General features: G+C 44.3%; 1 protein-coding gene across 2 annotated transcripts in view; it reads right to left on the bottom strand.

Annotated features, from left to right (window-relative positions):
- The window catches only part of SENP7 (SUMO specific peptidase 7), a 790,555-nt gene that overhangs the window by 686,037 nt on the left and 87,504 nt on the right, over window positions 1-17,014 (bottom strand). For both annotated transcript variants that reach the window (XM_069204850.1, XM_069204851.1), the window contains exon 4: window positions 6,871-6,992. In XM_069204850.1, coding sequence (XP_069060951.1) covers window positions 6,871-6,992 — 122 coding nt within the window. The remainder of the gene's footprint in view (window positions 1-6,870; window positions 6,993-17,014) is intronic.

Consider the following 17,014-nt stretch of genomic DNA (forward strand, 5'->3'; position numbering starts at 1 on the left):
AACTTTTTATTGTCAGGTGACTGGGGATAAGACTTAAATCTCCTGAAAAAGGGACAGAGGTAATGTTGAGTTTTTTACTATAGTGACATTTAATAACACCATAAATACAACTTAAAAAAATGGAAGAGAAGAGTTTTTGGATATGGGAGCCAACTAACTAATCTGGTGATGTTTCAGTCCTTCTTTCTGATCTTAGGCAAATTAAACATAGCAGTTGCCTCCAAAATTACACCCACTTAAGCCCAGTTTAATCCCCCTAAGATGTCAAAGCACCCCGTCCCCTCTAAGGCGTATGGAGCCAGAGGTCTGTTGCCCTTCCTTTATCCCATGTGGGAACATCCTGCATACTACATGACAGGGAAGAACTCTAGTAAGCTTATGAAAATTTCAACCACCACATTCCTCTGCCAGGAGAAATCTAATCTCTCCAGGATGAGCCGGGTTTGTCCATGGGAGCTTTGATCTGTTGGACACCAAAGTAATTAATCCTCCCATTATGGAGGTCAATAAGCAGAAAAACAAATAATGTGGGTTTTCACAGGTTAGAACCAAATTTCTTACAAAGGAAAACAGCTAGTTTGCTCTCATGAAAAAACAAAACAAATTACTATGATCTGGGAGAGAAACAATGAGATGTTTCTAGCTGCTTTCGGACAGAGGTCAGACCTGGTAGCAATACACCTCTGGAAAATGGTCTGATACAGCCGACTGGTCTAAAAAACATGAAGCTATGAAAAAGGGATTATTTAAGAGAAAGCAGTAGAACTGCTGATAATTTAGACACGTGTTCTCTCACAAACAATACTGAGTGGTGTGAGGAAGATTGCAGAAAATACGAAATTAATGTGATGATAGTTGAATTTTGTAGACAATTCAAGACTGAATTGTACACATACAATTATACAGTACTCACGTAGCCTGACATATCCTCACAAGATATGTCACTTCCAATTTTCGTCTGCCACAAGTCTGTATAACAAGACAAGGAGAAAACCAATGATCCCACGGGAAAGTCTGATGTTCTGATCTCAGTGCTCTCATTTCCAGCTGAATGTTTTTTATCTCCCATTTCGTTGGTCCTATGCCATTGCTCCAAATTATCCAATACTTGACAATGTACATAATATTTCACATTTCTGTTTTTTATTTTTCCTTCAAAAGGGTTGCTGCTGACATTTTGCAATGCACTTCTTTGCCAGGTCTGCTTTTGGTATATAGAGTCATGGAATGAGAGGTGGCGGACGTTTGTCTTTTTTCTAAAGAGCAACTTCAGTTTTTAGGTTAATAGGATGGTTATCAACCTCATAAATGATCTAAGGAACTTGTGACTGCTGTACTTTTCCCCATTATGGAGGTGCCAGTTCTTTTGTACCTTTCCCTGGAAACTAGGTGTTTTGGAGAGGGTATACTCAGTCTTCTGTCTGGTTTTGCTGGTTAAGTGTGAGACCTGGTTGTGTTTTTGACGCTCGCAACACATGGCTGGGTCTAATCTAAGGTAGCATAGCAGGCAAAAGAACAATAGGTTGGAAAGCTACCCTAAGCCCTTGCCAGTGGTTAGAATTATTGTATGCACTTTCCTATCATATTTGTGTGTTTGACGTAATGTCCTAAGTAGCCAAGGGTCTTCCCAGAACGTGGGTACCTTACTCACTGTGCTACTAGAATCAACCTACACTAAAGTGAAGAGCCCCGATCAGGATGAAACCAGTATTGGGTTGCTTGTGTTCCAGTTCAGAGAGACCTGGCTAGGCAGTTCAGGCTGGACTGTTCATATTGGAGCAGTGTCACAAATGATTTGCAAATGGCTGGTCTACTCTAAAGTGGCATAATAGGCAAAAGAATAATGGTTTTTGGATCCTACCCTGGGCACGTGCCAGTGGTTAGACTTATTGCATGCATTCTCCCATCACCTTTTGTGAGTTTGCTATGCTTAGTGGACAGACCAGAAGACAGGTTTGTGCTACAAAGAATTGGTGGCGAAGATTCTGTTATTTCTTGCACAATCTAATAAGAAGTTTGCGCAGTGTTTAGCAAGGATGCCTGCAGCAGCCCATTCTAAGGTGACAGCCCCAACTTCTCCTCACTTGATTGTCCCAATCCAATATGGTTGAAAGAGCATTGCCTCAGTCTGTTTGGCTTTGCCTGCATCACATGAATCACCTATATATGAATGGTCACCCAGAACACCAGTGTATCATTATTTTTTTGGTAGCATGTTTCCAGAAGGTTCATTTGCTGTCCTTCTCATTGGCTTCCAAATTTAGACCTAATTTTTTCTTCTGATTTATTTTAAATTTATTTCATTAAGGTTTTGTGACCTAAAGAAAAAAAAGACATCCAGATTGCAAAGACAAAAAAAGCACGGTTGGTGGCAGATGGCATAGCTTATCATACACACTTTGAAATAGGCAATACAAATTAAATGATACATCAGTACATACAAAGATCATTCTGTGAGGCTGGATCCAAAGGTAAACATATCCACAGAAACATCACCAAACTGCCTTCCCCCCATGTATGCCTAAAACAGAGCTGTACAATGCATTTAGTTGTCATCGTTGGACTTCGGTATTTTTTTCTTTTGATTGTAGGGCTTTCCTGATGTTCCTTGTCCTTGCTTTTAACCTTTGCTTCCTGTCAATTGGCAGTACTGGTGGGCTGCGGGATGCTATCCAGGTTGTGTTCTATGAGTATTGGTATCTTTGCAGTCTGTTATTAAGACAAGTACTTTTAACTTTCATTGGATTTTACTTTTTTGTTGGTGCTTTTCCCTGGTGTAACTTATTTGGCCCTGCCCATGTGCACTTATCTATTGCCTACAGAGTGTATTCAGTAAGGGATCACCCTTTATTCAGAGCCAGAGAAAAAGGGCATACAAAACCTTCCGGCAGTAAGCCCACGGATAGTTATGATGCTTAAAGATAAACTGATAAAAGCAAGTTATGGATTCATCACAAAATCATTGAGCAGCTCCAGTTTGTTCCTTTCAGGACTTGATAACTATTTCAGTTAAACCAAATTTAGACCTGCAGGTACCATGTCAAAATGGTAATCTGTGTAGGTCCTGGAGTCTCCCTTGTGTCCCAGGATAGCTCACTAGTGCCCTATGATCTTCCATTTGTAAAACATTAAATAGTTTGCTTGTTAGGAAATTCCCTACAGGCAGAATTTCTTGATGGCCTGGTGGAGAAAGGCATCTTCCACGTTTCACAGTTTACACAGAGTGGACAGGGAAATATAGACAGAGTAGGTATACTCAGATTGTGGGTCAGGTAGACACAGATTTATAAGGAAGGAAAGACAGACACTGTGGGAAGGTAGGAGAGACAAAGGGTTATGGAGGCAACATAGGGAAACCCACAACCAAGAGACAGCACTCTTGTAATTCACTACAAGCAGAATTGCTTGATGGCCTGGTGGACAAAGGCATCTTCCATGTTTCACAGTTTACACAGAGTGGACAGGGAAATACAGAGATTAGAGTAGGCATAATCAGATGTTGGGTCAGGCATACACAGATTTAGAAGGAAGGAAAGAAAGAGAGACACTATGGGAAAGTAGGAGAGGCATAGGGTTAAGGAGACAACATAGGGAAAGCCACAACTAGGAGACAGCACTCTGGTGACAACCAAAAGACCCTAGACTTACTTGGAGATCTCGGTCAGGAAGGCCCTTCAGCAGATCCACTGTGGTGCCCCTAAAAGGATTGATGCTGCGCTGAGCAGTTGCCATGTTAAAATCACCCCTCTCAAAAGAATTTTGATTTTCAAAATCAAACTAACAAAGTTGGAGTATGCTATTCAAAAAAATGTCCTGGCATGCTAGGAGTTTTCCCCTTGTGTGTGGTGGTCATTGCTTTCCTGTTCAGGGCTGGCAGGCTTTATCTGGCAAACAGAAATAAAAGTACATCGGAACAACTGCCCTTTATAAGGCAGATATTCTCCTATAATCTTATCAACAACTAGTGAGCCAGGGGCCAGTCGGGCAAAGGTTTCCACCGGCAGAGCCAGCATAGGCTCTGCTTTCATAAACAGGGAGACTAATGTTGAAGCAGATATACTAATTAGAAAATCATCAATGATGTTTATGTGCTTGAATAACTAAACATTTGTAGAAGAATTAATTGTTGAGAAAAATAAATGTGCACGTTTGAAACTGTGCCCTCAGGGCATGTCAACCATGTGTACGAGATTGTACTAATATAACTGAAACTGTATGAAATAATGAAAATATAAGAGAAAAATGCAGTAATATGTCATATTGAAATATATAACCGATGTTTTACTTTAATTTGTAGTGTTAACTTAGCTGAATTTAAGAGCAGAGCAGAAACAATAACCGCGTTTGCAAGAAGCTGCTACGACCCGTCCTTCACTCACCCAATGTTAAAGTTGCTTAGCTAGAATTTTCTGCAATGTACCGGTGGACAGGAGATGATTAAGTCAATTTGATACAATTAGGTGTAGAGTAGGCTAAATGTACTTTCCCAGGACTTAAACAATGAAGGCACTGACGAAAGAGGAACATGCAACAATTTCAATACCTGAAGAGCCGGTTGATGAGGACATCGTATAGAGGACCAATCCGCATCTTGTGAAAGGACTAATATGGAAAATAGTAGATTCGGTGAACAAATACTATAGGTTAAAGTCATATCTGCAAACTGACTGACCAATTAGGAATTAGGGGGATGGACTGGGAGACCCTAAAAAAAAGTCATGACAAGGGGCTAAAACTTCAGATGCGAGGGGTGAATTGATGACGTCAGGAGACGCTGTCCGAGATTCTATTGTTGGGCTCATACTCTGAGAGCCTGATGCATGGCTTACTAACTGATGACCTGAAGATGAAAACTGACTTTGTTGCTGATCCATTTTGTGGCTAGGTAGCAATGAAAATGTGACTGACTAATTGTGCCTTCTCTTCTGGGTACCAACTGCGCTGATTGTAGAATTCTTAGATAGATCTTTTCCAAATTAATGCTTTTTCTCTAAAGTGTTTTGCATGAAGCCCCACATGCTGATGCTAATCTTGGTTAGGAAGGCTGTTAGGGGTGACGTTGACAGTGACAACTGACTGACGAGCTATCTGCTGAACTCTGCTATTAATGCTGGTATTCTTTTGGCGTGTAAGGTGCATTTACGCATATGTTTACTCTGTTATAAAATGATGTTTTCATTTATGAATTAATAATTGAACTAACTGAATAAAGATTGGTCTAACAGATGAATTAGAATTCTAATCAATAGGGAAATAAAAATTTGTTTAACTCTTCACAGAGTTGTGGTTATTTAAGAGAAGATGTTTTGTTAATAGTAGTGAGAGAGCGTAGCTTATATAATCTATATTAACATGAAATGTTTATGAACTAATGTATAAAATTGCCACATAGAAACTGTATGAATAATGTTTTGCTAAAGCGTGCACTTGAAATGTGCCCACGGGGAGTGGCCATCAATGTATACGGGGACTAATGAAAATGACTAATGTTTATGAATTATTGAATTTAAATGGTTTTCATACTAATCATTAATGATGTTGTAATTAAAGTTTTGCTAATAAATCTCTTTAGGCCTTAGTTAGCATGAGTCGAGGCCTAGCTGCCTGACTCTCATATTAAATGTGTTTTTCTCCTAACGTGCAGTGTGCTGACTTGCTAAAGGACATGAACTCTTGTTTTCTTCAAACTAGAAGCTGAGTGTAACTATAGTAGATCTGTTCACATGAAGTTCACCGCACTTGTAGAAATGTATTAACTGAATGCAACAGTGTAGACTAATATTAAATACAAGGTCACCAAAACTGGTACAGACAATGCTTTTCCTTTCTAGGTACCAACTGCTACTTTTGACAGAGACCTTAGTTAGATGTTTTCCAAATTGGTGTTCTAAATTGTTTTGCATGAAGCCCAACATGCCATGCTAATTTGAGGTTAGGGCAGGTATTCACTAGACTGACGCAAATAGACAAATGACTGAATCTATGCTTTGCTGAACCGACAAATTGATGACACTCTGCTGAAGTTGTTCTATGTTGATGTTGTGTTATGTTCTAACAATTGCGTTTCTTGCTTTGATAAAGTCTTATTCGAGTTGCCAAATTATGACAACGTTAATGAGCGTTTTGCTTTTGAGATTAATAAATTTGCTATTAGAATTGTAACCAATAAGGAATAAACATCATAAAATTCTACTAAACTGGTGTGGTTATTCATGACTGAAAGTTCCTGGTGGTTTCTGAGTTTTATTAATGTCTTTGACTAAAGTGAATTGCATTATTATAGTAAATATTGATGACATTATTGACGTAGCGATTATTATGTTGACTAGCTATCTCGTCCTAAGGTGTTTCTCAACTGGGTCAAAAGAGTCATTGGCCTAAAACGAGCCCTGATGTGAAATAAATTATCATAAAGGGACACGTTAGCAGTAGTTTATGTTAATGATTGATTTCAATAGTCACTACATGACTGGGATACTCCATGCGATTCAAAAGGTTAATCAACCTATACGCGTCCCCTTGTAAGTTTACTTACTAAGGTCCAGGCTCGCTTGCACTAACGAGAATGGGGAAGCCCATGTTTGGTGGATAGAATATCTGCTAATTTCTGGCATATGTCCTGTCCAGCAACTGCTGTACTCAAAATAAATCCCCCAAATCACTACACCAATAATTTTGGGGTAAACATTCTACTGACATCACATACAGTGCATCATCCCATCAGGGAAAGCAACAACTAGAAGACGTCAGTGTTATTCCAAAGTAGTTGCCACATTCTGTTCTGAAGTACACTTGTCCTAAATATAATCACTTGACACACAATGTCACACCTGTAAATCAACTGATAAGTAAATTAAGTCAAAATCCTACCTGTTTGAGGGATTAGTTGGAGTGAGGCTGCGCCTACTCAAATAACGAGTACTGCTGTAATAGATGAAGGAATCATAATTCCTGGATATATTGTATTCGCTGTAAGATGATGTTCGGTGCTTCTGGCAATGAGAAACAAACAGAGTGAAAGGGAAAGGAGGTACACAGTTATGATAGTATATTGCATTTATTGTATTTGACCTGTTTAAATTTAAGTACCCACACTGAAAGTGGCAAATGTATGCTTTAAAAAGATGATAGAATATGCATATATAAAGTACATTAATAAACAAGTAAGACAAAGTACAAACCAAAAAAGATATAGTTGGCATATGTCACAGAAGAATGACACATTCTAGAAGGACAGAGAAAGGGAGTTCCATGCACCAGGACATATATTCAAGTCCCACCGCTTAAACATTTATTTAATATCACTGGATAGAGTAGCTCTATAAAGTGGGAAGGTGGCAGGCTATCCGTCACCGTTCTGACAGAGTAATCCACCCTCTGAACTCTAAATCAGGCCCCAAGTGTGTCTAACCTAACACTAGCACATTTTCTTTTCTTTTTGCCTCTTTCTTTTAAAATGGTTCTAATTATTTAAGTGACTAAAAACGAAATCAGAAAACATGGAAAATTAATGAAAAAGGAAACATGAAACGCAAAAAAGAAGATTGGCATAAGAGCCTTCATACATAAATGCTAAATATTGGAACTGTGCCTATAGGGCTAAAGGCCAGGCAGGTGAAAGTCAGTTTATCTTGAAGCTCTCAAACAGGAGTATTTTCAGCTAGGCACCCCTCTCTGATTTTCTGGGTTCCCAGGGAAGCAATAGGGTTGTCCAGGAATCCAGCAAAGATTGGCATCATGGAGCTGTGGGAATGCAAGTAACCTTTCCTTCTCCTGAGATCTTCCCTGATATTTATATACATAAATATTTAGTAGTATATTAAGCTCTCTCCTCAGTAAGGTAGAAAGACAGACTATGGGAAAACAGGTAGAAAAAGTGCATTAAGCAGGAGATAATTTGGTTCTAAACAAGATGGGGTTAAGGGGTTAACAGGCTTGGCGCTACTTCCTCCAGAATTCGATCTAAATCACGGTGCTTCAGTAAAATCAGCCTTTATTGAGATCATCAGACAAACAGCCAACATGTGTTTTGAGGTGTGACCCTTTTCTTCAGGGCTTATCAAATTGTGCACAGAAAATATCCATTATGTAGCAAATTACAGTTTAAGCTGATAACGCACTGTTTCATGCCAGTATTAACAATCCGGTCATATTGGTGTATCCACAATCAGCCTCCTCGCTTGCTATTAGCAACATCCAAACTGATCTTTGCCACATAATGGATATTTCCTATGCTTAATTTGATAATCCCTGAAGAAGTGGACTTCAAAACACATGTTGGCTGTTTGTATGATGATCGCAATAAAGGTTGATTTTACTAAAGCACCATGATTTGGATCTAACTGGATTTAAGTTTGCAACGTAGATGAACAAGTTACTTATCTTATGTAATGTTCTTTCTGGTTAAAACTATCTAGCGACATGTTCCTCATCTTCTGAAAATTCCCCACGGATGAGACTAGATTCAGAAACTTCTCCTTAGTACCTCTGACCACTGGAAGGTGGCACAATGCGGTGCCACACGGATGTGGTTCCGCTCCAGAAGTAAAGTGCGGGACCTATACAAGCACCACTCCAGCACACGGATATCAATTGCTCGCAAGACTGTTTAAGCCCCAGACGTGGAGCACCAAAAGCAGACTAACCAAACAGTGTGTAGATTCCTACACTTGGGGTCTTGTTAACAAGTCGAGTCTAACCACAGAATGGGGAGAATGGGAGGGTCGGTGAAGAATCTTCAGCTGAACAGTTTCTACCAGAAAGGTCGCTACCCAAGGTAAGTCACTTGTTCTTCTGACAGACCTTTAAATGCAGATTCCTCACCTTTTTAATAGATACCACAGCAGTCCTAAATGGAGGTGAGCTGTGAATGGTCTCAAACCAGAAATTCCCGCAGGACCAAGCAGGCAAAATGCCCTTCTCAGCGGGCTTGGCTATCTGGACAACAGTGCTTTGTGAACATATGGAGAGACACCAACGTTGCAGCCTGGCAAAGGTCCAGGACAAGGACTCCACATGCCAATGCAGTGGTAGCAGCTTTGGCCCTGGTAGAATGGACACACACCACTTGTTGGAGGTTGCTTCTTTGCCAATGCGTAGCAGATCGTAATGCACAGCATGCTCCAGCATGAGATGGTACTCTTTTACACACCCTTGCCCTTTTTCACTCTGGGAACCCCACAAACAGCTGATTGTCCACCTGTTGGCCTTTGGTACAATCAATGTAGAAGCTGTTAGCTCTTTTGGGTCCAAACAAAGTTGTCTCTCCTTCTTAGAGGGGTGAGGCGGAGTTTAGAAAGCTGGCTGACTGACATGGAATAGCATCACAACTTTCGATAAAGGAGTTTGCAGAATCAGCTTATTAAGGAAGAAGGTGGTGTTATGTGGATGGGTACACATAGCCTGAAGATCACTCACACACAGTGCTGATGTGATGGCAATTAGGAACATAGTTTGGATGGTGAGGAGCTGTGGGGACAGCTGTGAAACGGCTTGAATGGAGTACACATTAAATAAGTAATAATGGTATTAAGATCCTACTGGGACATCACAAAAGGAGAAGTGTGAAACATATGTCCAGCCCCTTCAAAAACCTTACCACAACCAGTGATTTAAATAACAAAGGCTGATCAGGCAACGCAGGAAGACTGAAATAGCTGAAAATAACCCTTAACAATGCCCAAAGAAAGGCCCTACGTGGCAAATGAGAGAGAACAAAAAGGAGGCCATCTGAGAATTAGGCATGAAAGGGGTCAATCTGGTGCAATGGCGTGATGAAGCTTGAGCCCCCTCTGCAAAGTACATGGAGGTCAAGCCCTTCCTCCCATCCAACCACCTGCCACTTTTGATTGAGGGTGCCCTCTGGAGCTCAAGGAACTCCCCCACCGCAGCGGCTGCAGGGAAGTATGTTACACCATTGATCTTGTGTGCTCTGCACCAAACCACAACCTTGTCCCAGCAACAGGTGTGTACAGTGGTGCCTGGCTGCCAAGATGACAACAACTACCTTCAGAGGAAGATCAAAAGAACTCCAGTGGCACTGCTCAATCTCTATGCACAAAGGGGCAGATTATGCAGGCAGGGAAGGATAACCTTTCTGCTGCGACAGCAAGTCCTCCCAGCTGGGCAGCCTGATCAGAGGACAAATACTCAAGACCAGGAGTTCTGAATACCATACTCTCTGCGCCCAATCCGGACCCACTAGGATGACCTAGTCGGTCCTTATCTTCTTGAGAGCTTGGGGCAGTAGTGGCATTAGAGGAAAGGCTTACAGGAGTCTCAAGTTCCACACAACGCAGAACATGACTCAGAGCGAAAGAAGCCTTGGAAACTCCAATGCACCAAAGATCTGACATTGCACATTCTCGGCAGTAGTGAAAAGATCAAGCCAAAGTTCTCCACCATATACAGAAGAGGCCTTGCGCCACCTCTGGCCGTAACTGCCAATGATGATCCACTAGGCATCCACTGCTAAGTTTGTCTGCCCTGGCCTTCAATGAGCCTGCCAGGTGGTTCACCACTAGGAAGATTCATTGGCATTTTCAGAGACGCCAGGCTTCCTGGCACAGGGTTTTTGACCCTCACCCCGCCCTGGTTATTGCAATACCGAATGGCAGTAGTGTCTGGGCACTTGTACCACCCTTCCTTTGATGGATAGCAGGAAGGCTTTCAGTACCAAGCAGATGACCCTCAGCTCCAGATCGTGGTTGATATGGAGAAAGGGACTCTGCCAGAGGACTGAGGCTTCTGATCTCCCCTTCTCCCAGTTGGCTGCTCCAGGCCAGAAGTGGCACATCTGTCACCACTGTAAGCTCTAGATCGGGAAGGGCGAGGGGTATGCTGCTGACCCAACCGCCGTCCAGTAGCCACCACTGCTATTCTTTCGCAGTCTCCTCAAAATCTGAACGTGGTCAGAGAGGTCCCCTTGACGTTGGGCAAACTGGGACTTTATATACCCCAGCATATGCCACCTGGTGTGCTCAAACCGCAGGTTGCAGAAGGTCATAAGACTCAGTAGCATTAGGAGTTGACCTCACTGAAATCCAGGACCGAGGCTGAATGATCAGGATCATAGCCCACATGTCCTGGACTCTATTTATAGAGGGAAAGGTACAAAACTGAACCATGTCCAGAATGGCTTTGATTAAGCAAAGTGTGTGAGGAGCCAGATATGTGTTTGGCACCTTGATAGTGAACCCAAAAGGAGGTTTGCCGTAGTCTGGAGGTGGAGGATGACTGCCTGGGGTGAGCCTGCCTTCAACAGCCAGTCATTGAAGTAGGGGAAGACTTGCACCCCTGACCTTCATAGGTGCACTGCCACCACCACTATCACTTCTGTGAAGACCCAAGGCCGAGCATAGGAAACTGAAAACACTTCTCTCCCACCACAAACCACAGGTGGTGCGGATGGGCTGGAAGGACGGGAATTTGGAAATAGGTATCCTGCAGGTTCAACACTACCATCCAATCTCCAGAGGAGACAAGACATGGGCTTGGCTGAGCATTTTGAACGTCTCCTTCTGGAGAAAGGCATTGAGAAGGCGCAAATCTTGAATAGGTTAAAGAGGTTCTTCCTTCTTGGGCACCAGAAAATAGCACAACTCTCCTACTTCTGGTGCTGGCCCCCTTTCGAAAGCCCCTGCGGGCAAAAGGGCTTGCACTCCCTGCCACAATATGGAGATGTGGTCCTCTGTTAGGCAACTCAGGTAATGGAAGCAGGATGGAATCTTCGAGTTGCAGCATGACTTGTAGTGTTCCTGACGCTGCTTGGCGACCAAGTTTTGACTCACATTCCCTGATGGCCACTGGATTTCTCAATGCGCAGTCTCCACAGGTCTTGGATTCGTGGGCCAATCCCAGGCACAACAAGCAAACCTGGTGGTGATCTGTCACCAGCATCTAAAGGGCTTAAAACCTTTCGTTTTTTGGAGGTGACACCCCCTGCACATTAGGATCATTGTTGTAGGATAAATTATGAGGAAAAAAATCTTGAAGTAGGGGAGCTCTCAAAAAGAAGAGAAGCTCCAGGTCCACTTCTCAAGGCACTTAAAGAAATGAACTGATGTCTGTGAGCTGGAGTGGTGCCCTTATACACTCAGCATATCACTTCCAGAGCACAATGGCATCAGTGCGGAGCTGCATGGTGCCACCTTCTGATGTGCAGAGGTGCTATAGGAAAGTTTCTGGATGCAGTTTGATGCCTGGGGAATATTCAAAAGGTGATAATCTTCAGCTAGAAGTCTCTATCAGAAATGCTTTGCTCATTTAAGTGTCCATCTTGGGCTAGGAGTTTAATGTATTCTCAAAGTAAATTTTTCTGAAAGAGTGCACTCATTTCCAAGTTGCTGCTTCACACTTCTCTGCAAAAGAACAAGCTACTTACCTTTGGTAACAAATTATCTGGTAGAGACAATATCTAGTCGCAGATTCCTTACCTTTAAAATTTCCACAGGTGTCAGACTGGATCTGGATTTTTATTTTTTGTGAGCAGTACCCCTGCGCGCCGGTAGGTGGCTTCAATCGGTTCTGCACTGCTGCGTCGTTGGGGCTGGAAGTGATGTCATGGTCACCTACACATGCGCTACCTTGGGCGTGGACGTCAGTTATTTTTCCAGACTTCCCACGCTTGGAGCACAGAGCCATGAAGTGCACTGACAGTGGTCTGTCCAAACTAGGGCCTGGAAAGGAATCCTCCTTAACCCTGGAAATTTGTCCACAGAGTGGGGAGAAATGGGTGGGTCGGTAATGAATCTGCCCTAGATATTGTCTCTTCTAGATAACATGTTACCGAAGGTAAGTAACTTGTTCATCTGATAGAGACATCTAGCAGCAGATTGCTTACCTCTGAATAGATATCCAACCAATACCATCCCAGGTGGTGGGCTGCAAGCAATTTTTTTTTTAAACTAGAAAGTCCTGTATAACTGAACAGGCGAAATGCTTGTCCCTGCGGACCGGACTGTACAGACAGTAGTGTTTGGTAACCGTGTGCAGGGATGCCCACAATGCTGCCTGTCAGATTTCCAGAACTGGGACTCCATATACTAACGCAGTGGGTGCAGCTTTTCTTCGGGTGGAATGGGCTCTCAAGCATTCAGGAGGCTGCTTTTTAGCCAAAGCGTATCAGATCTTTATACAAAGAACAACCCAGCGCAAAATGGTTCGCTTCTGTACTACCTGACCTTCCTTTGCCCAAACATACCCCACAAAGAGTTGGTCGTCATCCCGGAACTCTTTTGTGTGCTCAAGGTAGAAGAACTACGCTCTTTTTGGGTCCAAACAGATGTTTCTTGCTATATCCAATGATAAAGTGATATATACTGCATGCTTGTTCAGATAGTATGCAAGTGTTGTGTTGTTTGCACTAACATCTCTCTACTGGTCAGGTAAGTTTTTAGAGCCAGGAAGAATGCTCCAGAATATTTTCAGATAGGATGTCTCTTAAGGAGATTGTGTCCTGCAGACTGCATGTGTCTTAGAAGTGTCTGGTGGAAAGGGACCCATTTATTAACATGTGACCAGGAGAAGTCTTGCAATTCTTCCACCAACAGAATCAATTTGCTGCCCCATCACTCGGAGTGTAAACTCCATTGATATTCTAGGACTTGTGTAAAGATCTCATATGCAGACTGGTGGCATAGTTCACTGGCTTTACGAGCTTCTGAAGGATGATAATTAAGGATGCAGGTTATCAGAGGAGCACGAGAGGTCTCAGTGGGTGGGCGATACACCAGTGAACGGTGAGATTGTTCGATTACAAACCATGGGAAATGTCAGTCCTCGAGTATCCAAGAGGTCAGCCATTTCTCAAGAACGTGCACAGAAGCACTGCTTTAGGTGACTTCAGGGAATCCCAAAAAAAGGTTTGTTGAGATGTGCCATGCTTTCTGCATTTTCTGTGCGGTTTTCGAGCTTGGTGGTAGTCGAGAGGAGGCTAGCCACTGTGGACTTCAATGTTGCCACTTCGTTCTCCAGCACCAAGACAAGACCCTCGGTCTCAGAAACTCTTGAGCAGACATTGTGGAGGACTTAGCGGAGAAGAGAGATGTCTATCCTAACTTCTCCAATCTTGGTCTCCAGAGTCTCCTTGGAAGGCTAGATACCTTGCAGGTTTGTTGCTAGGTCTCCAGAGTTCGTTGAGCCTGATGGTTTCCAGAAAAGGGACCCGGAGGGTCCCGGGATACCAGACTGTGCGTCCCCGAATCTGTCCATCCAAGTTTGGGCACAGGGAGTCTTGTCCTTTCCCATGATGCAGTAGAGAACTGTAAGTGGTGCGTATGTAAGAATAAGCAGCACTCCAAGGTGTGAGGGAGAAGAGGGAGGGATAAACTGGGGTCCACAGGTCTCCAGCTGACCCCCATGCCCTGGCACTCCAATGGGGTGGCACAAGCAGTCCCAGCCACAGGGTGTACAGTTTATTTAAGGTAGTAAGACGACAGATGTAGGGGGACCTAGTTGCCGCTGCAGGATAAAGAAGGGGCCACTAGGCTGTTAGAACGTGACAGTGGGGGAGGGTCCTCATGCACGCCATACCCACCATATCCCAACATGGAGTGGAAGGGGGCAGGAAAAGCAGCCAGGGATAGAGGGCTGGATCCAATCACCTGCCTGCCCCATTGAAAGTGAGGTCACAGACACCACCACTCACCAACCGCAAAGTGGGACAGTCAGTGAGGTCAGCAGCCTGGCCGTGGCCTAGCACTCCCCAGGAAGCAGGCCACCACCTCAGCTGTGCCCTGGTTAGGATAAGGCCCCTCAGGTAGGCGTGTGCGGGCCGAGTGACAAAGGAGGTCACTGCAGATTCCCGTGATCAGTGCTGCAGGCAGAGTGCTTTTGACTCCCTCCCCTACACCTCCCACCACCCCTGCTACCCCCCCAAAGGTGGCAGGGCCCCCCTCCCGATCCCCAACATAACATTACTCACACACACGCGACACGCATGCAGGCACCACCAGCACACACACGCACGCACGCACACACCCCGACATACATGCCCACAGCCACACACACAGTCAGGCACGCACACCCACATTCAAACATACACGCACACATCCATACAGACATACCCACAGCCATACACGCACTCATTCCCATACACACAACACCCCCGCAAGCATACACGCACTCACACCCCCCCTCTACATTCACACACGCACACCCCCATGCACCCACACAACACCCCCCACCCCCCTCCCCTAACGGACGATCGACTTACCTGGTCCGTCGATCCTCCGGGAGGGGACGGGAGCCATGGGGGCAGCTCCGCCGACACCACACCGCCAACAGAACACCGCCATGGCGAATCACAGGACATGATTCGCTGGGCGGTGTTCTGTTGGCGTGGAGGTGGAGCAACCTCCACTTCCCCGCCGCCCGCAAGTATGGCTGTTGGCGGCTCTCCATCTGAATAACGACGGAGAGCAGCCAACAGTCATAATATGCCAAGCGGCAAACCGCCTGCACGGCGGTCTTGCAAAAAGACCGCCGAGATCGTAATGACCACCTAAGTCTGGAAGGCTAAATCAACATGTATAGGAGGTTCATGGCGTACAGGGTTTGCTTGACCTCAAACGATTTCTGTTGGCACTGGACCATCTGAGTGTAGTCTAAAAAAAAGAACATACTATGGCATGATAGACAGCATAGGTCAGCAGCTTTAATGGCTTCCTGGAGGATGAGATCCCAGATGCGATAATTAAGGAGGCCTCAGGCCAGATCCAAGGAGCGAAGGCCCCGTCCAAACCCTGTTTTAAAGTACAAAGCCTATTTAACGATTTGGAAATGGTTTTCTGAATAATTAAATGGGTTTAGAAAACCATTATGAATTGGTATTCGGAAGAGGCGTGTCCTTCAAAATAACAATTTTATGTTGGGACCAGAGGTGAGGATTATACTTTTTTCCTTCGCTTTAATATCACAATTCAACGCACAGCAGCCATGTCATAAAAAAATGTAACTATTGTTTTCAGAACACCAGGGAACCATAACAATTAGGCAACAGGAGTCCCAAACATAGTCCCGCATTGCTGTCCAGACTCCCTCGCTGCTCAGGGCCTCCGTTAAAGCACTTTTCCTGCTCTCTGTCTGTGTAGGACTTATATATTGCTGGTATAGGCCTGGATGTATTAACTGTCAGTGATTCCTTTCATTCTAGAGTCCTTTATTAAATGTCGTGGAACTGCAAACGCTCTTTCTATACAATATATTTTCCAGTTTATAGAGATCAGCACAGTGAGGTCTGCCACACACTACATGTTGCGGTGGGCAGCATGTCTTTGTGGCTCTAGCCACTAAAGCCTTGTCTGCCTTGCCTGGGTGACACCCCACACAAGAGGTCTGTATTTTCCTTATATCCTGTTCTGACGCTCCGCGGGGTCCATACTGGCCTAAGTTGTGACGCCCTGCTAGGTTTGTATTTCGGTGGCTACACAGGCCGGATTCAGGATACGGTTCCAAGGCAAGCCCCATCTAAAATTAAGGAGAGAGTGCCCCTGGGGCTCACGTCCTCACCATTGTGCAACCACCGCCCAACCTACATCTACTGCGTCCCCTAGTGCCACATCAGAGCATACCATACAGGGGCTTACCACAGGTCACACTGCGTAACCGCAGTCCCCTACTGTAAGTGGAACCACCAGTTTAGTAAAGACAACACAGCACTGTGAGAGACCCCAAATCTTGGGCTTCTATCATGCAGGCCTCCCAGAGCACCTATAATGAGCAGGACTCCCTCTCCTGCCTACAGTGGGATGAAGAGTTTTATGAGGTTGTAAAAGCCTCCATTTACTGGGCTGTAAATGAGGCCATGGGTCCCCTAGAGCAGCACCTCGCCCAGCAGATTGCAAAAATGCAGCAAGATTCCAAGGTCTGATCCCCCTATCTCAGGCCCCCACCACTCCTCCCAGGATGCCCCGGTGAAATCATCCCGCACCAAAAGAAAAGAGATAGTGCAACACAGGTGTGGATCACGACTCATTTGTGTTCCTCAAGAGACAGCTGAAACTTCCGACGCCTA

Source organism: Pleurodeles waltl, chromosome 8, assembly GCF_031143425.1.
Source record: "Pleurodeles waltl isolate 20211129_DDA chromosome 8, aPleWal1.hap1.20221129, whole genome shotgun sequence".
NCBI lineage: Eukaryota > Metazoa > Chordata > Amphibia > Caudata > Salamandridae > Pleurodeles > Pleurodeles waltl.